Consider the following 26487-nt stretch of genomic DNA (forward strand, 5'->3'; position numbering starts at 1 on the left):
TAAAATATTATAATGTAATATAAAAAATATACTAGTACAGTGAAATATTGTATATAACTTATAAATTAATAAACGTACATGTCTTGGGGTCCATGCTTAAAATTTTTAAATGATGGGGTACATGACAGAATGGGTTTGGAGACTACTGGACTAGATTGTCTGAAGGGGGCCCCTTCCACCCAGAGTTTCTCTAATACACATTGTGTTTTGGTATTAATTCTATAAAACAGTATTTCATTAGTCCCATGTTAATTTCCCATAGCTGTATATAATCAACAAGAATGTATGGTTTTTACATTCCAGTTTCTACCTCAGACAATTTTTCAACATTAATAATATCTTGCATTGATCAGAAAATCTTTCAAACTGGAGCCAGTTGTTTTAGATAATTTCTTCCTGAGAAGAACTAGAACTATTGTGGTAAACATGTTTGCACCCTTAGCTAAATGTTATGTTAACATAAAATACATTAAACACATCTGGGCCTTAAAAGACATGCAAGTACATAAGACTTACTACTGAAATTATAGAGTTCATGGAAGCTTTTTTTATGATTACAGGTAACGTTACACACCCCTTAGACAGTACCACTATTAAAGAGATCTTTTTGTCACAGCCCAGATTTTGTGCAGGTGTGTCACAGTAAAGTAAAAAAATCATTTTTTTAATACCATATATACACAACAGATGAAACTATAATCAAATTAACAACTCCATTCCACTGTGTAGTAGACTAGATTACGTGTTACAAACAAGCAGTGAAAAAAATAAATCTTGTGACACTTCAGGTATTAATGAACAAGCTTTTAATACAAAGCATTTTAGAGAAGGTCTTTAAAGCAGTCTTAACATTTAAGATCCTAACAGGTACAAAATTGTGCTATTTGTAGTAGTTTGAAGTTAAATTCTATATAAACTACTGCTTTCACTCAAGATATTCTTCGAAAGATGCCATAATATCTCTCTGCAGATTCACATCAATTATCCAGGCTGTCTGCAAGAAAGCAAACAAGTGTCTTTTCAGAGCAGTCAGACATTAAAGAATACTATGCAGGTCAAATACTTAATGATTTAAGAAAAAACTATAAACACATCTTCTCAAAAAATGTATGGCTTCTCTATTATGATAAATTTGAGTGTGCTTGTTGTTGAAGCCCTCAGAAAAGAGCCAAAGGATGAAAGCTTCAGTCAAACTTACCTGAATCCAGCAAGGTCTCATACTGGTACTTACGTTCCATTATACAACACTAGGAATTTTAAAAAAATGTTTAATCTAAAAAAGGTAGCAATTAAAAACATTAATTACTTTCACCAATAAAACCAGATAGTTTTTAAAAGGCTCAGGCTTGGTATTTCACACCAGAACAGTATGACTAGCACTTTTGTTGACATGGAACACATTAAAGAGGATGGACAGCTTGCAAGACTGAAGGCTGGAAATTATTTAGAGGGCGGGAACTCCTCCTCAGAATTTTATTTTACCACACAATTATTCTTAGCTTATGGGAGTAATAGGACCAAGCAGATAGCTTTTCATATGATATCACCTGAAGACATACTTTGAGTTTCCTTTTGCATTTTCTGGACTAACTCTTCAGATAGTATAGTTCTGTCATTTTCAATCATTCAGATCCTTTGAAATAAGGACCTGACCTAGTATTTGTTTATTCTCTAATAAAGTTGAAAAAAAATCATGTAGCAAGAGTCAGCAACTCACTGCTTCCTTCCTCCTGCGTTCTTGTTCCATTTTTCTTGCCAAGTTACGGTCTTGATCAAGAATATGTTGTTGAGCTTTGGGCAGTTTGCTATTATGTATTTCTTTTTCAAGCTCACAGTCTGTTGCTGCCATGGCATCCACTCCTGTGCTTTCATGGTCCCTTTAAAGGCAGGAGAAGAAATCAGTATAGGATAAAAGTTCTTTTTTTTCATAACAACCTGATAGAATTCTGCAAATAATTTCAATCAGTGCCCAGCACTTAAACTGTGGTTCTCTTTCACATTGTTTCATAGTGATTTCCCTTCACGAGAGTTATGTGCACACAACTGTTGGGCTGTCGTAGGTTCATGTTTCCCGTGTCCATGTGGGATTTATAGATGTGCTACACAAAACTTACGTACACTTGCTTTGAAATTCTTGATTTTCTGTTACTTTCTTGGCCTGTGATATTTTTCTTCTACCTTCATCCTCTCCAATTACTTGAGGTAGATTTCGCTAAATTCTGAACCAGGAGTATACTCTTAAGTCTCTCAAATGCTCTGATTATTAAAATAAAACAATCCAAGCAATTGACTTATTCTGATACAACCAGGAATGGGCAAGTGCAGGAGAATTAGGAACCAGCTCAGATTTATCTTTCACAGGGTCAAACAGACAAGAAAAATCAAGACTACTGAAGAGGGAAGTCTTGCAAACACAGTTTCCAAAAGGTGGCAAACAAAGTCTATACTTTTTTATATTACTGCAATGCAGTAATTGGTAGGTGGTCCCTTATCCCACTCAGCATGACCATAGGCCTCAGGGCATTCCCTAAAATGGGCTGCAAACAACTAGGGAAGAATACTACAGCAGGGGCTTATTGAAGGTGCCTTTCTACAGCAATGCAAAGAATTCTACTGTCTGAAGTGATGCACACTGGAACCCCTGTATAACTATGTTAATACCATGCTCTCAAAGACTATGTTATCCTGTATCCCCTTAGGAGAGCAACAAGGAAAATAAGATACTGAGGACAAATGTGAACTCTGGTCATGACCAGAGGCATTGAGTGCTCCAGAGGACCAAAAACCCTCACCTTAATGGCCAAACAAAAACCAAACAGTCCTCCATCAAAAAAAAGAAAAAAAAAAAAAAAAAAATCCCAACGCACACTAAGCACACTAACAGCGTTTTGGATGTGCAGTTGTGCTTACAGTGGTATGGCTCCCCAGCTTCACCTCACCTGTGGCAATTACCTAATCCAAAACACTTGTTCATGAATAACTAAGCCACCCAGTATACCATACAGGCAAAAACCAGAATAACACTTAAACCATAACACATAACATATGTGGTTACAAACCTTTTGTTTTCTTGTGGAAGATTTTGCAGCTCCTTCTCAGCTTGCAACAGAGGCCTTTTTAACTCCTGCACTTGCCCAGTCCTCTTTAATACTGCATCCCTGAACTGATTGAAGCTCTCAGCAGAGGCTTTTATTGGAGCTGGAATCTTCATCGTTTTACAGAGGCTTACCCAGGAATCAATAGTCTTAAATTCTGTATCCTGAAGTTATTAGAAAAAGGAAAACACAGAAGAGGAAAAAATATGCTGCAACTACTGACATCTTTTACCTGCTTAATTCTTACATTAGCACAGTGTTTGGCTGGGCCTGTTTGGAAATATCTACACCAGAATATCCTTCCTTTGGCAGGATATTAGTGCAAACACAGCAATCTGAGAAGACTTTGATATGCGTTCTCATCAATTTTGAGAGTTGTTGGCAATATGCCAGCAATCATTAGCATTTGTAGCTATTCTTACCATTAAGTCTACCTCTCCACTTTTTCATTTCAGAAAAGAAGGCTGAGTTTACACAAGGTCCATTGACAAGGTTTTAATACAGAGAGCATCCATCTATCCTCTATATGTAATCCTTACATAACAATAGTTTTATACTAGGCTTGTGGGTTTTGTTTGTTCCCCTGTGGCATTTTCTTCACAGCATAAACCAGAATAAAACCAGCATTCTTAAGAAATCCTGCTTCTAGTAGAAGCATGTTCTTACGAAGGAAATACGTATTTTTGGAATTGAATTCAACATGTTAGTTAATAGCTTTCTGAAAGCTAAGTGCCTAAAGGAAAATCCTAGAAATATTTTAGTACAACAGATGATATAGAAAACTTTTTATGTCCAGAGATTCACATGATCCATTATTAGTAATTTTGATCTAATGTTTTAAAATAGCTGGTTACACGAGAAGAATTTAGTAGATGAGAAAATATCTCTGTCCTTCCATTTACTTACTGTATGCTAGGAAATACTTTGCTTAACTGTCATAAATACTTTTAGTCATTAAAAATGCTTTGTCTTTTTTCAGAATAGGTTTTCCATTAGCACCAAGACTATATTCCACATTACTCTTATTTTTGTTAGTGGATCAGCAAGGGAAAGTACACTAGTAACTTGGATATCAGAACTAGATCCAGGAACACTAGTTCCTTGTTTAAATATTAAAACTAGATGAAACAAGCCATATTTTAATATGACAACATGGGCATACTATTTTATATATATATATAAACGTATCTTATATACTTTACCTTCTTGTCATAGGTTAGCAAGCATCGTCCCGGAAGGGACGTCCTTGCTAAGGGGTGCTTACAGTTTCCTCTGGGAACTGATAGAACCTATCAGCTGGCCAGTTTGAATATGGACAATTCTCTAAGCCACTTAAAGTTGTGATCACCTCTGTGATCCACATTTAAGAATAGGCAAACTCCCCCTCCAAGCTCTCTCTCGTTTCCGCTGCTGGCACAGGTGGCTGTGGGCCCCGAGTGGGGGCCAGCGGGCCCGGCCAGGCCCTGCTTGGGCCAGGCCGGGCCGGGCCACGGCCATCCTGGAGCCGATGGACCTGTTCCAGCCATGGAACCCCCCCCACTGCCTTGCCGTGGGCAGCCGGAGCGGCTCGGCTCTCCCCCCTCTCCACTGCGATAAGAAAAATTCAACATTCCAGCTGCAAAGCTGCAAGGCCGAGGTGAGAGTAACCCTTTTACTGCTGTGAAGAGCTGAAAACCTGAGGGAAGAGAGAGAGGAGATGCTTAAAGCTGAAAGTCTGTTGTGAAGCTATGATATAGCAGAGTATCCTGTTGTAATTTCATGAAGATATGGGGGGTGGAGTGTTCAACTCGTGAGCAAAAGCACCTGCGCTGAGATAGGCAGATGCTGCCGCAGCTGTAATTTCATGAGAAGTTTGGACAGGGAGAGATGAACCAGATGAGGACTTTTGCTCCAAATGGGAAAGGAGAAAACCTCAGTCCCTAGAGATGAACCAGATGAGGACTTTTGCTCCAAACGGGAAAGGAGAAAACCTCAGTCCCTAGAGATGCTCCCAGAGATAGTCCTAACAATGAAGATGAGGAAGACCCTTTGCTCCCAGGGAAGGAGAAGGGCCTCTGTTTTTGTTTCTGAACGGCTCAACCTTAAAATTGTACCCCAAAAAACTTCAAGAGTGGACCCTCGAAAGCAGTTGCGGGAAAAGCTGCAAGTCGGGGGAAAGGACTCACACGCAGGCAGAGAGATTCCTCTTCCTAAATGGACTGAACAATATTTGGAAGTGGGCGGCTGGCTCGTTGTGATAATGTTTTCATAGCATGAGCAAGAAGAGACTTCTCTTTCTAAATGGACTGAACAAGGTTATTATGGAAGTGGTAAACAGACTGAACATCTTAAGGGTTGTCTTTTCACATTGTCAGTGGGAGAAGGGAGGAAGGTGGGGGGAGGAGGAGAGTTCTGAAGGTGGTATAATTTTTTTTCTTCTTTTAGGTCTGTTAATAAACTTCTTTATATTCTTTCAAGTTTGGTGCCTGTTTTGCATTTCTCCTAATTCTTATCTCACAGCAGATAAACAGTAATGAGTATTTTGGACCAAACCACTACACTTCTGAAATGAAAAGAGTCCATAGATTTGTTTGCTTTTAGCACTAAAAATGAGATAAATCTGTACAGATTATAACAATGTCCAAGGCCTATTGCACACTAAATACTCTAATCGTAAAATAACAGATTTTTAGAGAAGATCCCAGGTCAGGGAGTTATTCAACCTCATAAGTAAACTCAGCCTCTTCTCAAGTAGAACTTGAGCAACACTTACCTTTCTTGGAAGAAGTTCAGACATTGGCTCTAATATGTTTTTATCATTACATTTATCATCGGGTATACAATGACCTGATGGAAGAATTAAAAAGGGCTTTTCAATCATGTTGACTTTATGAACTATTTTTTCTCAAATCTAAATGATAAAACTTTAGTCATTCCAGGAATTGACTTAAAAGCTTACATTGCAGTTTATTATTTAGTTCAGAAAGACAGAAATTCTTCCAAACATGTCCTAAGCTTAAGTTGAACTGGACCACTTCTCTCCACTTTTGGGCAGGGAAAGGTATCATTAGCTCAGCTACAGATGAGAAATTAACTCCTGGTTAATTCTAGGAGAGGTCCAAGCAGAATGCTCAAAACATTTGGTCAGAAAGCCTCAACACAGCCCTTTGCCACTTACTTCCTTCTCCTCCCCACCTAGCCCTCTATCCTTTTGATTCCAGCATTATTTAAGAGTACCTGATAGATTATGCAAACTTATTTCACCAAAAGGTCTCGACCCTATTTTTTTTTAAAAAAGCAAATAGGTCAGCCATCAAGGGCTAGTCCTCCCCTTTCCAGTAGCCTACAGCTGTACAAATACTCCATGCTGTTACTTTATTATTTGAGGGGAAAAAAAACCCCAAGCACTATTTTCAAACCAGAGATAAACAACACATTTTATCTTATCTTCTACTGTAGTTTGAGATGTTTCAGTGTTTAGGTAAATGCTTAATAAGAAACTTCAGGTAACATGTTGGCCTTTTTTTATTATGCAAAGGATAAGTTTTTGAATGTTTGAATCTAGAATACTGAAGTATCAAAGCCTCAGCCAGTTTTTCATAAAAGGGGTTTTCAGAAAGGCCTCACAGCCTCAAAACTTTATAAGTGAAAATCCTTAGCCAAAGCCATGGACAGTTCCACTGCTGCAAGTCTAAGCAAAGGGGGTCAGTAGATGTATGGCTTGATGTGTTAAGACCCTAAAATGAATAGAAGTTCATAGAGAGTTAAATCTCCATTTTTAGAAATGCTTTAATACACCACAACTACTTAGCATTATTCTTTGGCAACAAAAAGAGAGTTCATCAGTGAACAGGCTCTGCCTTTTAATTTCATCAAGCTTTCAGAAGCTTCTTCCCTCCCTGTAGAGGTGTTCTAGAGGGCAAAGAGTAAAGGAGAAACCAAAACAATCATTGTCTGGTAATACTGGACACAGAGGATGGATGTTCAGTCAATTCTTTACTTTGAAATATGTATGAAGTACAGAATGCAGCTTTCAGAGGGCCAATATTCTTGTAATAATTGCAAGTTTATTCCATAGTGAAAGTCTCATTGGCATTGATTGACTGTCAGATCCTTGTCACCAAGAGCCAAAGATAATAACTCAAAATACACACAAAGTACCCTGGGAAAAGAGCGCCATGAAGCTTCAGCAGAAGACACGTTAAAGGCCAGGAAAGTTCAACAGATTGAGGCATCAATTCTCAGACTTCATGGAAGACTGGGTTACTTATCCCTAGTACTACATTCAGAAAGCTAAATTCTTAAATAAAAAAGTAATCTTCTTTATATATTTTAACACAGAACAAGAACCAAAGATCTGTTTAATTTCACTTTTTTTTTTTTTTTTAAAGCAGCAAATAAGAAAGAGCAAGGGAAAACTGCACACCCACTGTTATTCTACAAACTGATTAACGTACAAGTGTTCAGCAATACATTTCTTTAAACCGGTTCCATATACATTTTTGGCTTTGCTCCCCTGATAATGGTTACAGTTTTTATTATGACATTACATACTTTGTTCTTGACTTATGGATGTTAAATCAGCAGTTCTCACACAGGTCTTGTTTTGAAGTTTATTTGATTTGTCTAGATGTCTTGTTTGCTCAGCTTGTTTACTCCAGTCAGCACTGTCAACCTGGAAAATGGTGTTGGATACCTAGAAGAGAAGCTAGACTTCAAAATATGTTCTTCATAGTATTTGTGTTTAGCACATAAGGATTGTTATTATACAGCATCAGGATTAAAGGTTTTGAAGCTTAGAGCAGTAAATTCTTGCAGCTCCAGTTTCTGTAAACACCAGGGAAGAAATAAATTTCATTCATATTATGATAACCAAAGCAAGTTCATACCTCAAGACTTCAGATTTAGAATATGCACTGCTCAGCAATCCCAAGTGATAGAGTGGGTAGAGCATGAGAAACTGATACAAGATCTTTAACCCCTAACATTGTACAGCAGAATAAGGTTGTCATAAAGCCTGCTGCACTTGAGCTTGTGGATCAGGGTAAAGGGTAGCTGTGATCTTCAGTGCAGTGGTATTTTTTCTCTGTGCAGTAATCCCTTGAACTGAGGACAGTGCTGCACAAACCTGAGTCATAATTTGCATTACATGCTACCTTGGACAGTGGACACCAGTAGGAAAGGGCAAGCTGCTTTTCATCCTTAATAGCAGGACACGTTCTTGTGCTCATAGATTCAAAAGGTAGTTTCTATCCATTGCCAAAAAGAAAGCTATTACAGCCTGATTAAAGCAACTAAAATTTACACCACATCATCTTAGGAGGGAAGTGATCTTGCTGCAGTAACATCAATAACTTCTTTTGTTCCACAGAGGCCCTTCTAACCAGGATACTCTCCAAGAACATACTAAGACAGAAATCAACAGTGACTGAATATTTTGCAACCTCATCTAGACCCTGAAAACCCCAGTTTCCATAGCTTTAGGAAAAGTATGAAAAGCAAAACACTTTTCCAGTATAGCCTCTAGACCCTCAATATCACTTAGTTTGTGAAATTGATACTTCTACAAAACCAAAACACACATTATAATCTGCTTCTTTTGTAAAGCTGTTGGTTTACAGGGTGGACTTTTAACCTGGAAGTGTGCAAGGGTTACTTAAGTTCAAGCTATAGCCCCAAAAAGACGTAAAATAAGCTTTATAGTACACTATAAGCTTGATCAGCCAAGCTTTCCTTTTGTGTTGCAGCCAATAGGCAATGAAGCAATGCCCTGTTAAAGGATGAGAATCACTTTGTTATTCGGGTTTTAGAAAACTTTTGTTGTAAACCTTAAATGGCCTTCATCACATCAAATTCAAGCCTGAAGTGTTATATTACATCTTATTTAAAGGGTAAGAACATACAAAGATGCTGTTTGAAATTAATTCGTTGGAGAGAAGCACATATTCACCTCTGGAAGAGCATTTCTGGAGTGGGTGACAGAAGACTGAGTTGTCTTTGGAGTACTCTGAGGAGTTTGCTGGTGTGGGGCATCATGCAGAGCAGGTACAGCTGTGATTATACCTGAGAAAGAAGTAGGGTATGATTTTCCCCCTGTCATGCAAAATGCAGTCCTACATCTCAAAATTAGGTCACTGTTTGGATCTGTGGAGTAACTCAGTATGAAGATATGCATTCTGGCCACATGATTTAAGAGAGTTATTTTTAATTAGTTTTTAATTGATTTCTCAGTTCATCAGCTACCAGTTCATGCTGTCTTCTACCAAAATCTCAGAAGTGTCTGATGTTATTAGACTTTTTGAAATGAGGGAGGGAAAAGAATAGCTCCTTGGGTCAAGTTCCTAAGCAACTTCATGTATTTGATGTGTCTAGACAACAACAATCAATTCAGAAGACCTATGGCACCAAGCCTTACATTCAGCTAATAGGGATTTCAGACATGAACTTGGATAGTGGGGACAGTTTTAAGCATCTAATTCCTGCCTAAAGGTGTTCAGCACTTCCTGTAACTCCCAAGTCCTTAAGGTATCCTTTTCCATCTCATTGGAAGGAAGCACGAACACCTCCTGGTTTTAATACTACTCTGCCCTGCCACAAATGCCCCAGTAATCAGAACCCCCTAGCCAATCCTCAGTGCTGCCATGCTTTAATTTACATCACGCTCTTTTGTAATCCATACCCTGCAAGGACTTTTTCAGTTATCCACTTGCTAACCTCCAGAACGCCAAGATAAGCTTGCTGGGCAATACAGGCATACTGACACCCCTTCTTTCCTCAGCAGTCAAATATAACCATAAAGGTATTACCTGAGAGAGTCTGAGCATTTTGTTCTGAAGGATTAAGTGATCTAAACTGAAACGTTTGTGGTGCATTGGGAGGTTGCTGCTGCAGTTCAGATGATCCATGATTTTGCAAGCTACTAGTAAGAGAGGAAGGCTGTGCTTGCAGAACAGCATTGCAGGATGTCCTCTGTAAACAAAGTGGTATTCTCTATAAAGAGATTGCAGTGGTTAATACAGCCAATTTTTTTTAATAGCTATTTGATCCTCTTCTCCCACCACTACCCATTTCCACCGTTTATCGGATTCAGTACTCCTTGTATTATGATCCTGAGCCGTAATTTTCTAAGAGTTTTGATGACAAAAAGCTGTGAGGTAAAGTGCACGCTCTGCCTTGGTCTGACAGGTACAGGAAACCCCTGAGAACAAAATGTAATGTGAGGATTTCAAGTATGATTGGTGCTACTGAAGGTCAGTAAGGGGCTGCTACAACTGACCAAGCTGAAGCTCATTTCCTGGATCCTGTTTTCTCAAGTTTATTGCTGTCATTCTGTCACTGCAGAGGCTGCAGTTCTTAAGCAAAAAAAAAAAAAAAGGGTGTTGCATAATTCCTTCCCTGAGTCTTTGCTTATGAAGATGCAGAAGGAGCAGCTGAATAATAAATTTGCAGCCTAGTTTCCCGTACTTTAAGGGAAAGCAAGTCTATTGCAAGAAGAATGAAGATTTTGCTGTGATTTTGCTTTGAAATTCAAGGTCTCTGTCTCTGGTAGCTTCAAGGGAAATTGTTAAAGGCAGCTAACCTTGACAAGAAATAACACCCACTGTATAATACAGTAACAGAGCAATTCAATCTAAGAGGCATTAAGAATTATTTCTAGATAAAATTGCTGTTGATTCTAATAATGCCATAGCAATAAGCAATATTAAAGTATCCTGAAATTAAGGAGTATATTGTACAATTTATTTCTTTTCAGGTGTAGAAGTGAGGTTATTAATAGATTGAAAAACATTTAAGTGGGGCTTGCACTGTTTGCTAGGTCAATTCTATCGATTTGGAGAGTATCTGTTTTTTTTGGGGGTAGGTGGGGTATGTGGAACATTCTGCCCTTCATCAAACACAATCACCACAATAATTATAAAAGGTAAAAGCCTCAGAAGTATATCTGTTCCTGTATAGATGCATAAGCTACTTCTAACAAACAGCTCATGTGAATCTTCATATCAATCAGTCCTACAAAACACATAGCATTCAAGCCATATTCATTATTTCCTGATAAAGTTGCATCACTTCTAGTACCATTATATGTTAAAAAATAACTTTGCTTAACAAAGTTATTCGCGTAATTACTTTGTTATTTGTTTAGGGCAAAACCACTATATCCATTCCAGCCAGGTTTACCTTAGACTTTTCTGTAGAAGCTGGACAGTTCTGCCTGGCTCCAGTCTGTTTTGAACAGGTTTCTGTAACCGTAAATACAGTGAGGTGGGCAGAAAAAGAGGGACGGAAAAAAACCAAAGCAGTCATTGACATATGTTTCATTATTCACACATACAAGGTGTGAATTGCAGTTGTACCTAGATTCAAACCTCGCAGTGAAAGGAACATTATCTTGAATACATTGACTTGAGCTTGATATGTTTAGAGAACTTCTCCCAGATATAAAAAGAGACCACAAAGATTCCTGCAGGATCAGGGTCTTCATTGCCATTGATTCACTGTGTTTGCTCCCCCCCCACCACTGCAGAGAGTTGAGCATTCATCTCACCTTATACCTCATATGGAGATCTAACACTGTAGACCTCCAGTTTGGCAGATCTATTCTTCCCTAGAAAACTAAAGAGAGTTCTGTGTACAGAGAAACATCATTCAGTGTTCTGATGCTGTAATACCCTTTAAACAAGCTTGAAACAGCTTAAGCACCAGGGTGGATTTTGGCTCTGCAGTTAGTGCTGTAGGCACTTTTCTTGCTCAGGTCACCCTTCATGCTGCAGACCAGAAGATGAAATTAAAATGAATCACACTTTCAAAAAGGGATCAAAGCTACAAGAATAAGCTATAGCCCAATAGTTGAGTATCCAGGTTATATACACAGACCTTTTGCTAGCTTATTTTGGTCCCTAAAGATTTTCACTTGTAAGTTGAATGGATGTAGTGGGGTTTGGTTGTTTTGTTCTTGGGTTTTGTTTTGTGTTACCTGGAATCTCAGTATTAAGGCATTCATTTTGTAGCATTTGAATTAAGCCTTCAAAATGGAGCAGAGGAAACCAAACCAAAGATAACTAAAATCCTTTGTAAGCATGTGGAACAGTAGATGCTAACAGAGATAAGATTTTTTTGCCTACACAAACACAAAAATAAGCTTTCTAACCTGATTCAGAGTCACTGCTATCTGAGGAGCTAGAATCACTGCTGGTGCTGCTGCCAGAATCTGAGGAGCTGCTGCTGTCACTCAGTCTGCTTGGCTCAGTACTTGACTCAGCATTGTTTTCAACTGCAAGAGAAAAAGAAAGAATTCAGAGCAACCTGCAATGGAGCATTCTTCATATACAAGACTAGGATCAACCTTGTTAGGCCTGTTCTCCCATGTAAGAGTTCATCTTATTTCCCTTCCTTGTGTACTGTCAATTTAGCAGTGGACTTGAAAACAAAGGCCTCCCTCTAGAAAGGGGAAGAGTGGGATTTACCAGCAGCAAGCTAGTTGAATGAATGAAATATCCAAGGAGAAGCTGTAGTCACACAATTTACAATTCTGAAGTAGATTAAAACTATACAGTCTTAAGACACAATTCAAGTAATTTTCCCCCATAAGCTTTCCTGCTGTTAAGAGCCTGTTTCTGTGCATGTTGCTGCTGCCAGACTTGGATGTAGAGTTCTTTATCTACAGTCAGCTGTTCTTTCCTAACCACGTGTACTACTCCCAAATTGCCATCTTTTGCCACCTCCCCACCATCTGACTATTTTTCATCTACAGGGTTGATTTTACTTGGCTTACAATGATTTTGCAGTCAAATCTTTTTCAAAGTTTTTGCTCTGATAGAGGCTTCGAAAATGAGAAGTTACATGGATACCTGTTTCCCTGGACACGAGTCCAGATTTAGCTCTTGTAAACAAGCCAGATACCAGTTGTAAAGACTTCCTAGCCAGCTTTTTTCCCTCTCTTCACAACATATACTTCATAATTGATTTCAGCTGCTTCTTTAAGCTTTTCTTTGTAGGATATTTTCAAGCCATTATGTATACAAGACAGGAAGACCTGACTGAGCTAATGCTGGATACAAGTGTCCCTGTGTCTTCCAGAGATGATTCTATCATTTCAGCTAACTGGTTTTACATAGGAGCTAAATAGATATCCAGTGGCAGGCAATAATAGCACTCACTCTTTTAATGAGGAACAGCTTGACTCATAATAGCAGCATCAGCTGCATTGATCCATTCTCAGCCCCTGATGAGAGCCATCAGTAAGTGTACAGCTCAAGTGCGCACTGAATTTCTGGCTTTGATCTTGAAATGCATTATTGCCTGAAAAATGGAATTGATTCTCCTAGGACACTTCCTTAAGTCTAAGATAACACAGCACACCTGTCACTGATACACAAGTTTTGTTAGCATGGCAGCATTAATGACACTGCCACCTAACAGGTATGACTAGAATTGGTTATTCTTGCATCTCTAAACCACAGAAAATGAATTGCAAACAGACTGCGTGACTCTCCACACACCCCACCATATTTTCATATATTAGCATAAGAGAATTGTTCAGTGTCTCAATTTCTGAAGCTGTTACCATCTTTACCTGTAATAAAGTATTAGGTGCAGAAATAAGGAAGCTGCTTTAGACAGAACAAGTAACTGACCAAATTTGCTGCTGTGACTCCAGCTCACTCAACATAGAAAGAATCTTGAGACTAGCTGTGGGAAGCTTAATACCCCAACTAATCTGAGGAGAAAGTCCCCACCTGCCTAACAGGACTGAAGCCCGAGGGAAGAATTCCACTTTAAGCTATTTCCATTGCAAATGAGTAAAAGTAAGAGCCACATTACCCTTGAAGCTCTCCTTCTTTGGGTTTAGTTGACCATTGACATCCAATAGTCTCTTCTCTAGCTCTTGTTTCCTCTCAGAATTAAGTTCTTCTTTTGACTTTGTTGGATTTTTATCTGCATGTGAAACAGAAGTTAACATGAAAGCAAAACAGAAAGTAAATCTAGTGGGCTTTTTAAAACATCATTTATGCTACCTACCCTGTTTTCTTTGTTTCTTCTTCAAACAGGTTGCTACATATTTCTCTAGTTCTCTGAGTGTTGAAGCATTTAAAGTTTCGAAGTCTATTTCTATCTCATCAGGGTTAGAGTTCCTCAGTGCAGGTTCTCTTGACTGTATTATATGGACTACTTTTCCAAGCTTATCTCCAGGGAGTTTATTTATGTCCAAACTCAACTGTCGTTTTTCATCATAATTCATAGGTTTAGCAGCATCTTCATCTTCTGACTTATGTGCCAACAAGATCTGCTGCATGGTTTTCTTTGATTGACTGCAGGAAAAAAGTATACTGCAGTAACAGCAGTTTAAAATAATTTGACACCCACACAAGTTCCCCACACTTACATGTTTAATGACAGCTTTTTCTTAGATTTCTTCATGTATTTCAGATTTTTCTTCTTTTGAATCAAGCTTTTTATTTCAGCTTTTTCCTTGTTCTTTCTTTTCTTACTTTTAGCCTTCCCTTTTTTCTTTTCTGGTCTAGATAAGCATGCTTTGGTCAAAAGCCACAACTGCTGGTGAAGAGCTTTAAGCTATCAAAAAGAAAAAGAAAACAAAAAACCCCAAAATCCTGATAATATTGGCCAATGTAGGAGGAACAATAAATTGGTCCTAAATATCACAGGAAATTTGTGGCAGCTGAGTGGATATTAATAAGATATTTGCTTTCCAAACCAGATTTATTTTCCAAACATTTTACTATATTTTATCTTGGTCACAGATTATGCATCTAGAAGATGTAGGATTGTTTATTTTATTCAGACATTTCTAACAGCATGTGCCTTCTAGCATCCTGTCAAGAATACTTTCCTCCACCCCCTCCCCCAAAAAAAAGAAAAGAAAAAAAAAGAAAAGAAAATCACTGTAGGGGTTTCCAGAAGCCTCTCTTCAATTTCAGGCATTTGGGATGCACATAAATGCCTTATTTGGTTATACTTCTACAGCATTGCTGAATTAGGCACGTGGGACTGGGCTCGTACATCTCATTTTGCAATATGAAATGGCTAGTTGGGACATAGTAAGAGTTTAGAAGAGCTTCACACAACATGAATTGGAAGATGGTCAGATAATGAGATTAGAAATCAGACACACTGAAATAACTCACTACTGTAAAGGTTGGCTTGTACATTTCCTTCTGCCTACATTCATAAATTGATGATGCTAGTCTGACAAAGACTGAAAACTCTCTCATTTGACTAGCAGAACAAACGCTAATTTTCCCCAGAGTTTATAGATACATCAGCAACAGGTTAAAAAGTTACATTCAAGCAGAAGCAACACCCATCACACTCCTAATATGAAGCATAGCTTTGCTTCACTGGTTTACATGAGATTCCTTGTTTTCTCTCTCATACTGAGCTTTGTGAAGTAGAATTTAATGACTTTTGTGTGGCTCAGAAGAGACTGAGGGTAAGGATAAGGCTTTTTAACCATATGAAGTAAATGATCCTGTTGGAAAAATATGCTACTAAGCTACATGTGGAATGTCTGCAGGCTCTCATACCACAGGAACACAGTTTTATTTTTTAAGAAGTTTGAGAGTCCTCTGAAGAAGTGGTAGGCAAGAGTAGTAGAACAATTGTTCACTAAAACCACTTTGTATTTGTTGAGGCACTATTTGTTTAACATTTAGCAGTGCTTCCAAATGGGAATAAAGTTCTGTGTTAAAAAGACAAGTTACTAGAATCTTTTAAAAACTGATTTTTGTTGCTAAGCCTTGATATAAACCATTGAAAAGGGCATTGCCAGAGAGATCTTAAGTCACACATATTAAGTACTAATGCTTACCTGCTCCTGAAGCTTTCCTAAGTGCACTTTTCTTTCCTCTTCAGAGTCTTCAGATGATTTTTCTTCTGAAGAGTTATCATTACTACTTTCACTGGAATAAGCTTCTGTCATTTCTCTCATAGGCTGTGGCAGATGATCACTTGCAACAGGCTCATCAGGAATTTTAGCAAAGTGCATTTCAAAAACATCCTGAAGAGTTAGAAATCTGAAAAATATGCTGTTCCCAAACCTAAAAGCATTATGCAGCTACTACTTGCAGAACTACACAGAAACATAGTAGTTCAGTAATATTAGTAGATTCTACACCAGGGCATGAGATGAACTATTCTTTTTCAAGTCTGACTTAAAAGACAACTCACCTGAAGTTTTCTTGCCATAGCAACTATTTCATGGTCTGGAGAATTACGTTTGTAGCAGCTCATGAACATTAATCTAACATCTGTAGCAAATTCTTGTATATCACTATATTCAAAGTTATCCATTTTCTTCTAGAGGAAAAGAAATTTAAGGCACATTTAGTAGACAGTATCACCATGAACAAGCCGAAAGAAAGGAGGAACAAGAATTTTGACATATATAGTCAGGTTCAGCTTGTACCAAGACAGTAAATATTATAAAAAACATTATGGAAATACCTGCTTCTCATTTCAACATTGTCTCTTTAACAAAGTTAAGAGATTTTTTTCCCCCCCTCTTTTAAACCGATTTAATTGTAATTGCTAGAAGGACTTTGTAGTACTAGTTTCAGCACTTGGTCAAGATGACAGTGTTTGGGTGGTTTTATTTGGTTCTGAACTCAGCATCTGTTTTTTGATTCTAAACATGGTATTTACACAAAGCTTATTCCATAATAGCTGGAGTCAAACTAATGGACTAGAAATTGGGAAATTACCTTTGTATTGTGCAAGTCAGCTTTCAAGATAATTTAGTAAACTATTAAAATTGAACATTCCCCCAAAAAATGGAGCTTAAGTGGGCTAAATAGTTTAACCCCATACAAACACTCTCAGTGTTCACAGAGCACCATCCACATATCTCCATCTAGAATGGGTGCTTTCCACTCAAAAGGTGAAATGTGTAAACATACAGCGCAGAAGTTCTAGGGCACTTCACCAAGAATATTGAGATTGAGGGAAAAGCAGAAGTGGGCAGAATTGCATTTTGTTTTATGGGACATTAACAACAGCACTGCATGTACAGACAGATATTTAACGTGCAGCATGCTTGGAAGGGCTTCATGGAGATCATAATTCCCTCACTACTTATATTAGCTTGTTCAGCAGATAAGTAGATTAGCCACTATGTGTGGCTATGTGTCACAACGAGACTCAGAAGAGTTTCTTCAGTGACCTTGGCTAAGTTTGAGAAACAAATGTATTTGGTTTCTAGACCTGTTATGTCTTTCAAAGGAGAAGCAGCTTTCATGACACCTTCTCAGCTAACAGATTTAAAACCTTATAATTACACAAATAGTCTAATTTCCCCAGAAACATACTTACTTTAATGGTTCCTAGGTCTGTAGGAAATTTGGCAATGGCTTGGTTTGCACCAGTGGAGAAAGATGCCACATCTAGAGGTTTTAAGAAAGGCCATGCATATGCTGCATGTTTCTTTGAAAACATTTCTTTAAGTATTGCATTACAATGTTTTAGTTGTTCTGACAACTGAAACTTTTTAATAATTCCAGGTGGCTGTTGAGAATCTGAAAAGGATCTATTCAGAAGCTTGTTTGTTACCATACATTCATTTTCACCTCCACGTGCTTTAACAGCTTTTCTTTCATTAAACATTGCAGAAGATTCACCACTTGCTGTCACTATTGAAGTACTAGGAGTTGTAGTGTCAGCCTTCCTTTTCACACCTTTTTTTGCCTAAGAAAAGACAAAAATAAACAGGTGTTCAGAACAGTAAGAGAATGGTCAGTTTTAGATTATTCTTTCGTGTGTGTGTAGTCCAAAAAAGTGTCAGAACTTTTACAGCTATTGAAGTCACAGCAGAATGCAGCAATCCCCCAACCTTAGACTAAATACCTACAAGGTATTACAAGATCAGCACACCAGACTCCATCTTAGATGTAAAGAAAAGAAGAAGTACTGCAGATCAGGCTGTGGTCAGATTTTAGCCAATTGTGAGGATCCCAGGAAGCTGGCAGGTTATGAAATTACATGCAAGTTGACAGCTACAGGAAGGGGGGAAAACTACTGCAATTAATTTTAGGCCTGGTTGAGTGCCTTATGCACATGGTTTATCGCTGTTTTTCTCTAACTTGATCAGTATTTGGTTTGGAAGCTATATAATGTGTGCTTTTTCATCAGTGTTCAGACTCTGCGTGAGTGTAAATAGACACTATAGGAGAGTCTGGAAGAAGTGCCTGTTGCTCACTGAAGAGCAAAACCAAAACAAAGTCAATACAGGAGTGTTTTTCGTATGTTCACATACAACTCAGATTGAGGTAAACAAGAATTTGCTTTGCTTTTGTGAGCTACAAACACCTTCCATTCTAGTTACAGTGTTTAAGCAAACATGCTAATTTTTGGAGAATCAAGCGTTTGATTTATGTTGAAAACACGAGAAGTTATTAAATAGAACTTAGAGCTTTATTTTAGTACTAAAACCTTTATCCTTAAGGTGAAGTCTGCAGAAGTGTATATAATAATACACTTCAAGAATGATCATCTTAAAATTAATTTTGTTTCTTTGAGAACAACATTTTAAAACCACATTTATAGGGAAAGATGCGCCAAGCAATCATCCCAATTTCTGTTTAGTTTCTAGAATTAGTACTGGCCCAGTTATTTAGCAGAGACCTAGATTTTAATAGAGATCTCTTACTATCTTCTATTATAATAAAAGTTTCAAAAAGATACAGCAATAAGAATGGCTCCTAAGGTTTTGCCGTCAGTGCGTGAGGAAGCAATTTCAATATCTTTCTTTCTGAAAGTTATTTGAGGAAACTTACTTTTGTTATAGAGACTGCAGCTGGCATTAAAGCAGCCAGCTGAGCTGCAGACAAAGGAGCCAGTGGAACCTGCTGTTGCTCTCGAGTCATCACTGGAGGCTGCTCACTGCTTTCAGCTTGTTTCTCATTTGAGCTTTGTTCATTTGAAGTCCCAGGGTTGGGCTGCTGTGGTTCTGGTTATTTTAATACAGGACATTTTAGAAGTTAGGTCTTCAATATTGCAGTTAATTTCTTTCATGGTCAAGTTGACCAGTTGTCAACATAATCACCCTTCTATACATGAATGACAAATATATGCAAACAAGAGTGTTTGTTACAGCAACCTTGGTATCCTCCTCTACTCAGCACTGTTAGTGCTTCAGCTAGAATATTGTACCAAGTTACACATTATTTGGCTTCAAGAAAGTGTGGATTAACTTCAGACCAAAGATTAAAGAGGCATCATACTGCACTCTGTACATTGTAAAAATGTTCTTGCCAAGGAAAGTATCAAGTTATTTTCTACAAACACAAAGACCAAGCAGCAAAGGGTGCAGACTGCATCATGAAGGTTCATGTTTCCTAAGCATAGTTAATATCTGCATATATTGCTTAGCAATATTACATATCTCCACCACTGAGATCTCAGAACAGTTTAGACCAATGTTTTTCTGTATTTTGTTTGGCTGGTTAGATTACTCATGTCTTTTTCGTTCTTACTCTGTTTAGTTCCCACAGATGTTCACAGTGCTAAGTGGCATGACAGTCTCTGAATTGGAAGTCAGTTTCCTTTTCTTAAAAAAAAAAAAAACCAAAAAAACAACCACTTGGTTTTTTTTTTTTTTTAAGCTTCTAAAGCCTTATAGAAGTATTGTTATTTGTCTGATTGTTCTGGAAAGAGTAGAGAGCACCCAAACTGTTCCAGGGTTGGGTTGTGACAAAGAGCCTATTTCCAGTTTTGCTTGCTTAATACATTACAAGTTCAGCATATAAAACAAGCCTTACCTTCTGTCTTCTTTCCTTTTCTCTTTCCTTTATTGAGACTCACTAGTCTTTCTTCTGGGGGCATATGGGCTATTTTCTGCATAAACACTTTTTCTAGTTCTTCAGCCATAAACACAATGTCATCACCTGGCTGCAAAATATGGGCCGTACCATTCAGTCAAGGAGAAGCTGCAGTATTGGGAGCTATCTCTTAAAACAACCAGACTAGAGAATTCTGTCCCAACAGATTGAAAAAAGCCACCAGTACCCGAGAGGTCTAGAAATCATTGCCATCCCTGCCCCTGCAACTCTAAAGCAAATTACTTTACCTTTGAAATACTCTTTCTCCCACTGTTCCACTGAAAAAAACTCCTTTACATCTGCATACTTCTACAGCAAAGGCCAAAGGGGGCAGATCTGCAACTCCCTTTTTTACTCCTGTGTTCTGAAGAAGCTGTTGAAGCTCAAAGACACTGACACAGCCAACAAATATTCAAGCACAGGGAGGTGCTCACACTTCATTAGGTTAAATTTGTTGAAGGAACAGAGCATGGCTCAGGCTTACTAGCTTTAGACTTGCACAGCAGTGACACTGTGCTTGCTGTTCATGAGCTCTGCAGCTAAACCTCAGAGATTTTGGATGAGGGATCATTGTGCAGAAAAGACTATGCACTCGGTTGTTGGAACAGCAAGCTAGACTTCACTTGTGTCCTCAGTCAAACCTAGAAAAAAAACCTCCCCAACATTTCAGAGAAAATAGTTCCAAAAAAATCATGAAAATGTCAACTAACTTACTGCATGTTCTAATAACCATGTGCTTGTTTGTATCATTCAGTAGAACCCGTTACTGGTACAAGTTGCTGTTTCACATACCTTGTTATACATGTAGCAGTTCCAGAACATAGTTTTAAAATCTTCAATGCATTCTGCAGCTTTTGTGTAGTAATTATGTTCCAGACGCTTTTTTATGGTGCCTAAATCCATAGGTTTCTTTATGATAGTGTAATAATCCTGTAGGTATTGAAAAAATAAGTCACCAAACAGATACCTTAAAATTAGGATATGAAGATTTTTACAGATTTAGTTATGAAAGTTAAATTACAAGAGAGGAGAATTGCATTATGGTAGAAGCAATATTTTATTTAAAGGAAAACATTCCCCTATAGTCATAGGCACCAAAAAAGTACGTGTTCAGGAAATCTTCAGCTTATATTTTGTCCTTGTCCTTCCATGTAACATACCATTTAAAGCCCCAAAGAATATTTCAACAGGCTCCAGAGCTGTGCTGGTAGTAGTACGTATTAAAAGTATATGCACTTCTCATTTGTTATCTCAAAGCCATTTACACAAAGTAGCACTCCAGTTTACAGAACAGAGGAAAAAAGCCAAACTTCAACAAAGTCTCAGTCACTAACAAAAAGAACCTACCAAGTTTTCACAATTGCTGCCAAATACTTTATACCTGGCTATATTGGCTCTCCTCTTAAGGTTGGTCTAGTGAAGATGTGGCAATATCACTGAAAGGCAGCTGGAATGGCAACTGTCACCATTATTGTAGTAGCATAGCTAAAACCTTGTGAGGCTGTTTCCCTGATGGAACATTTAAGAAATTGGAATGCAAATATCCCCACTAAGTTCACATATACATTATAACATATACATTGCAACTGTATGAAGTAACTACTACTTCTGGAGTGTTCTAAAGCTATCCTAACAATCTGTTTTGGTGAAATAGGAATGCTGAATACACCAGAGTGCAGGCTATTTAATATAGCAAAACAAAAATGCAATTAATAATTAAATATTGTCCATTCTGCATCTTCTAACATTTGGCGGAGAAATGCAAAGGGGGCAAATACTTTTACTGCTCTTGCCATGGAGCCAGATGCTTGCTTGTTACTGTGCAATGGTTGAACTAATACATACTCTTGGAAGTCAAGAGGCTGCCTTAGAAATCCAGAGAGGCAGAACTGGCCTGAAGCCAGCTGCAAATGGTACCACAACTCTGATGGAATGCCCCTTAATATTAGCCTTAACTGACAGCCACTTCCAAGAAGGAAAAAAGGTAAGAGAAGACACAGAGTGATAGTCACTTTGTGCTTTTGTACAAACCGACCAGATGGGTTTGTCAAAAGAAACAGCCACAGAAAGACTTTTGTCTGCTCTAAACATAGTTTGCAAAATTAGTCTTCAAAATTTGTGAGAAATAAATATCAATGCTTAAGCTGGTGGAGGGGAAAAAAAAGAAAACAATCCAAGGGAACGTATAATGGTTTTATTTAACACCTTTCTACTTATCTACCAAGAGCAGTATCTTCCAGGTCATTTGAAATACCATTGTGCCAATAACCTGTATTTTCATTTGACTGAAAAACATCCAAAATTGGAGTCTAAAAATACCTGAATTAAAATCACACGTCACAAAACATTGTAGTCAGGCACTTTGTTACAATTAAGCTGTAGCATAAATAACATGCACGCGGCAATACAGAAAAATCATTTAAGCATCCTATCTTCTATTTCATGGAAGGAGGTTCTTCCACTGTGGTATAATGAGAACCACATCTCTTTTTATTTCCATATTTTTGCAGGGACATTTATTTCCTCTAGAAACTTCAGAGCATAATGATTTGAAATTGACAAATACTATAGGTCTAATGACTTCTCTGCTACAAAATGGTTCCAGACTTGCCTGTTTACTTCGGGGTCAATCAGATCTGATTTTCCATCATAACGTATTTGACATTAAGGCTGCCTAATATTAAAAAAACTCAAAGGCCAAAGAAAATACTCATCATTTGCAGTTTTAATAAATATGTCTAAACCAGAAGACAAGACTGAACACCAATATACAGAAACTCTAAGAAGCCTGTTTAAGTGTTATTATTATCATCCATTAGAAATACTGATTTACTAGTTTCAGGTCAGAAAAATCAGCAAAAAGGCAGCATTTCTCTAGAAAGAAAAGCATTTTCTCATAGACTTGGATTAATGACAGCAGTTCAATAGCAAAAATAGTCTTCCAAAATCTCTTGCATCAGAAAAAACCTGTTTAACATTAATTGACACGATTTACATATTAATACCCCAATTCCAAAATGGTTCTTACAGGAAGATTCAGTGCTGCTGCATCTACAGGTTGGTGAAACGGCCAGGAAAAGTTGTGTCTCCACATGGCTCTCATGACCACCCTCTGTAAGTACTGAAGTTGGTTTGTTTGACATCCACTACTTTGGTTATTTATGTATTCTGGTGGAGGAGGGTTAATAATACTGGAATGGTGTTGGCTTTGAACAGACATCTTTAGTGAGTTTGTATATCCGCTTGTTCAAAGATCTTTATGCATTTAACCTGAAGGGAACAAACCAGAAATATTCAGTGAAGATATCTAGATTTAATGCTGTTTACATGTTCACATGTTTGTAGAATGTCAATACTGTAACTCCAGGCATACCTTCATGTTTTAAGCAAGACATTTATTTTAAAGTGCATATTTGGATATACTGCACCCCTAGAGTCTAGGAATGCATACTAGCTTTCTCCTAAAAAATCTGATAGCCTGCTTTTCTTAACAGAATGAAGTATTTCATGAGGTGCAGAAAAAGTCATGATAAGGTAGACAGCTACTGTTATCAGCACACTGACAGAACAGTGCACATGGCCCACTCTTCCAACAACTGCATCGTCCCATCAGATATTGCTGATCACACATCTTATATTTTCATTTATTTCAGCATTCAAAGCATACCTCTTCTGAGCTCCTGAAGCCTACACTTCAGCTAGTAAGAGTGGATACTATTTGCACCACCACACATCATTAGGTAAATGCTAATCCTTTCACCAAAGTATCTATCTTAGAAGGGAAAAATCCAGACTCATACAGGATCTGCCTCTTGTATAAACTGGCCAGCATTAGAAGAAAAGTTCTGAGGTAGTTTTAAGTACCTCACAACCCAGCCAAGTCCATCATACACTATTTTCAACTACTACAACACACTATCATTTTTTCCTGCTTCTTTCTGCCAAAAAACCCCACGCTATATGATATCAAGTGCAAGCTGTTCACCTTCCCCATCCGAAGCTCCAAGGTTAGAAATGGATGACAGGAGCAAAAGAGTACAGTTTGAACTTAGCAAAAAATCTTATAGCAACAAGCAAATAAACAACAGCATTTAATACTTAAATAAGAACATAATGAAACGTCTAATTTCTTGAACATTTTGTAAATCAGTACAGTAGAATCTAGAAAAAAAGCTCAAACTTGGCATCAAGAGCGCCAAGGAAACCAAGAGACTGAAGTTTTGTGTACATAGCAGTGTCTTAGGCCTAAATGCTTAGCTTTTAAAACCTTAATTTATGCTGCGGAAACTAACTTCTATGCTAACAAGAGAGCTGAGACTGCATCTTCTAAAGACAGACAGCAGTCTGTGTTTTGGTCAATCCCTTCTTTACTACCTCCCCCTCCATCTCCCCAGTCACATAAGACTCTTCTGTATCTTAAAATAAAACTTATGTTTGCATACTGAAGCAAAAGTGTGGTGGGATTCCAACCAGTTAAGTTGTTTGATATTCTTCAAACGACCCCTTCCCAGCCCTGTGTGTCCTTGAACTACTGAATCAGGTCCCAAAAGTCAAGTAGTCTTGAAAAGATAAGCCTTGAGTGCTTTCTTAAGACCCAGTTTGAAGTTTTCAGCTAACCTGATAGAGATGTGTTTTTAGTTTAAGAGTAAAAAGCAAATAGCTTACATGAATTACATTGCTAGAGAAGTCAAGGCTTTTGGCAAGATATCACATTTTGTGAGAATCAAATTTCATTCCCTTTTTTTTGGTAAGAAGATATTATTTGCTATCAGTGAGCACTCTCTAAAAGCATTAAAATGCATAAAAATGCATTAAAGAGCCTGCTGAAAAGACAGCTATTTCCTCTTGTTTTAACTCCTTATTACAACTACCACCACAAAACTTGTATACACCATATACTGGTCAAGGATAGCAGCTTGGAGAAATATTAACATACCACATACAGGAAAAAGGCAGACTGTCTACCAGAGTCTACACACCAAGAACATTTCATTCTTTAAAGCTTTTTAACAAATTTTGTTTAGGTGATTGCCAATAATCACACTGAAGATTCATAAATAATACTAGAACCTCCCTTAGGTAAATATATTAATTATTATTTACCTTGGGTAAATCTATTAAGACTACACAGAACAGAGCACAGCCTTCTTACTGCAAGCAGCACAATCTCTTCTTTCAAAAGGACGACTATCCCCATAAAACAGCATTTCTGTATTTTTAAGACCTCTCCTAGGATACACCAAACAAACCTTAGTTTTAAAGACAATCCATATAAATATAAGGTGTTGAGAAAACACTGACTTGCTGCTATTACCATAACCAACACCAACCACTCTTGGGCAATTCCAAACCAAACTTCCACCCTCAAAGCAGATCAGTCATCTTTTTTACCTTAATTTTAGGAAAAGCCACAACTCGCTTCCTCCCCTTCTAAAAGATAAAGAAAGAAGAGAGCTTTAGAAGGCAGACAGGGTAGTCTTTACAACCTACTCACACCCTCATTTTATTCTCTAGCAATAACTCAAAACACCTGCAACTGTAACTAAAACCTGCCCTATCAGTGGTTCTCATTGGGAAGTTATCAACATAAAACAGGATCAGCTGCTAAGGGCTAAAGCATACTTGATGGTTATTTATGCTAGGCCTCCTCTCTTGGCAGTTAATAAGATAGGGTAGAGGGATGCAAGAAGGGGAGTGGATATACTTAGATAAATTTTGGTTTGATTTTATTATCTTAACTTCTAAGTCTTAAATTTAACATGATGGGAATGCTTATGTTTTATCAATTATCCTGGGTCACGCTGGATTATGGTATAAGAAGAGTGTAGAAATAGTATGTCTGGTTAAGAGTGGTACAGTGTTCATATTATCCTTTACCCCACAGATTCATTGGTTAAATTAAAACCCAAATCTTTTTAGTAAATGCACAGTAGTATAAAAATGAGGACCAGGTTGTTTCATAATAAATTTTGTTTGTTATCATTAAAACTACAAAGACTTGGAATTTAGCCAGCTTATTTTGAATTTTGGCTATTGACTAAGTATTTGTTTCTCTGAGTACACCTAAAAAGCTTCATCCCCGGCATGCTTTAGTAAAAGGCAGGTCTGCAAAATCAGATTTGTATTTAATTTGTTGTTCCATTCATGTGTATGCCCCAACTTGGGATCAAAACCTGCTTGGACTCTTATCGTGAAAGTAATTAATCTGTATGCTTTTTAAATTTCCCTTATTTTTTTTCACCAAGATGTCCTGGTGACTTTGAGACTGCTGCATCACCCTCACAACACATGAAATAGAAACAAAATTGAAACTTTATGATTGCAGACTTTGATTTATTTTAATTTGTAAAAGTTGAATTGTATTTCCCAAAAGTATTCACTTACAGCATGTTAAAATTAGTGAGAGCATTTAAAGCACTACTTCACCTAGTGAATGCTGTGTGACAGGACCTGTAACTACGCAAGTAACAAATACTTAAAAAACCACTGGAAACAGAGTAACAGGAACTGAAGCTCCCCACAAATAAAATGTGATTACAGGAGTCAGCTTTGCATCACAGTAACACAAAGAAATTGAGGTTAAT

At 37.7% G+C, this 26487-nt stretch overlaps 1 protein-coding gene across 3 annotated transcripts; it reads right to left on the reverse strand.

Annotated features, from left to right (window-relative positions):
• Nucleotides 1-789: 789 nt before the first annotated feature.
• Nucleotides 790-23150, reverse strand: BRDT (bromodomain testis associated). Of its 3 annotated transcripts, none has more exons than XM_032118176.1 (19): nt 22932-23150; nt 20696-20833; nt 19844-19973; nt 18860-19032; nt 17400-17771; nt 16260-16388; nt 15901-16089; nt 14458-14645; nt 14094-14383; nt 13896-14009; nt 12223-12345; nt 11253-11314; nt 9881-10043; nt 9025-9137; nt 7629-7770; nt 5848-5921; nt 3060-3259; nt 1718-1877; nt 790-994 (listed from the first exon to the last, which is right to left on the reverse strand). In XM_032118176.1, exons 1-19 carry the CDS (start codon nt 23121-23123, stop codon nt 926-928), a joined length of 3021 nt encoding a protein of 1006 aa, XP_031974067.1. In that variant the 5' UTR covers nt 23124-23150; the 3' UTR covers nt 790-925. The 3 variants fall into 3 exon arrangements, with proteins under 3 accessions (XP_031974067.1, XP_031974066.1, XP_031974068.1); XM_032118175.1 differs by having other exon boundaries at nt 9881-10064; XM_032118177.1 differs by lacking the exons at nt 9025-9137; nt 9881-10043.
• Nucleotides 23151-26487: the final 3337 nt, after the last annotated feature.

This window comes from Corvus moneduloides, chromosome 9 (genome assembly GCF_009650955.1).
Source record: "Corvus moneduloides isolate bCorMon1 chromosome 9, bCorMon1.pri, whole genome shotgun sequence".
Classification (NCBI taxonomy): domain Eukaryota; kingdom Metazoa; phylum Chordata; class Aves; order Passeriformes; family Corvidae; genus Corvus; species Corvus moneduloides.

What these genes read in the sequence shown, in the direction of transcription:
- BRDT (XM_032118175.1), bottom strand. Translation starts at nt 23,123, where the DNA reads ATGTCTGTTCAAAGCCAACACCATTCCAGTATTATTAACCCTCCTCCA. An exon ending in CTGCAGTCTCTATAACAAAA is followed by an intron (nt 17,772 to 18,859) that starts GTAAGTTTCCTC and finishes GTCTTTTCTTAG; the next exon opens with GCAAAAAAAGGTGTGAAAAG. An exon ending in AAAAAGCTGTCATTAAACAT is followed by an intron (nt 14,384 to 14,457) that starts GTAAGTGTGGGG and finishes TTTTTCCTGCAG; the next exon opens with TCAATCAAAGAAAACCATGC.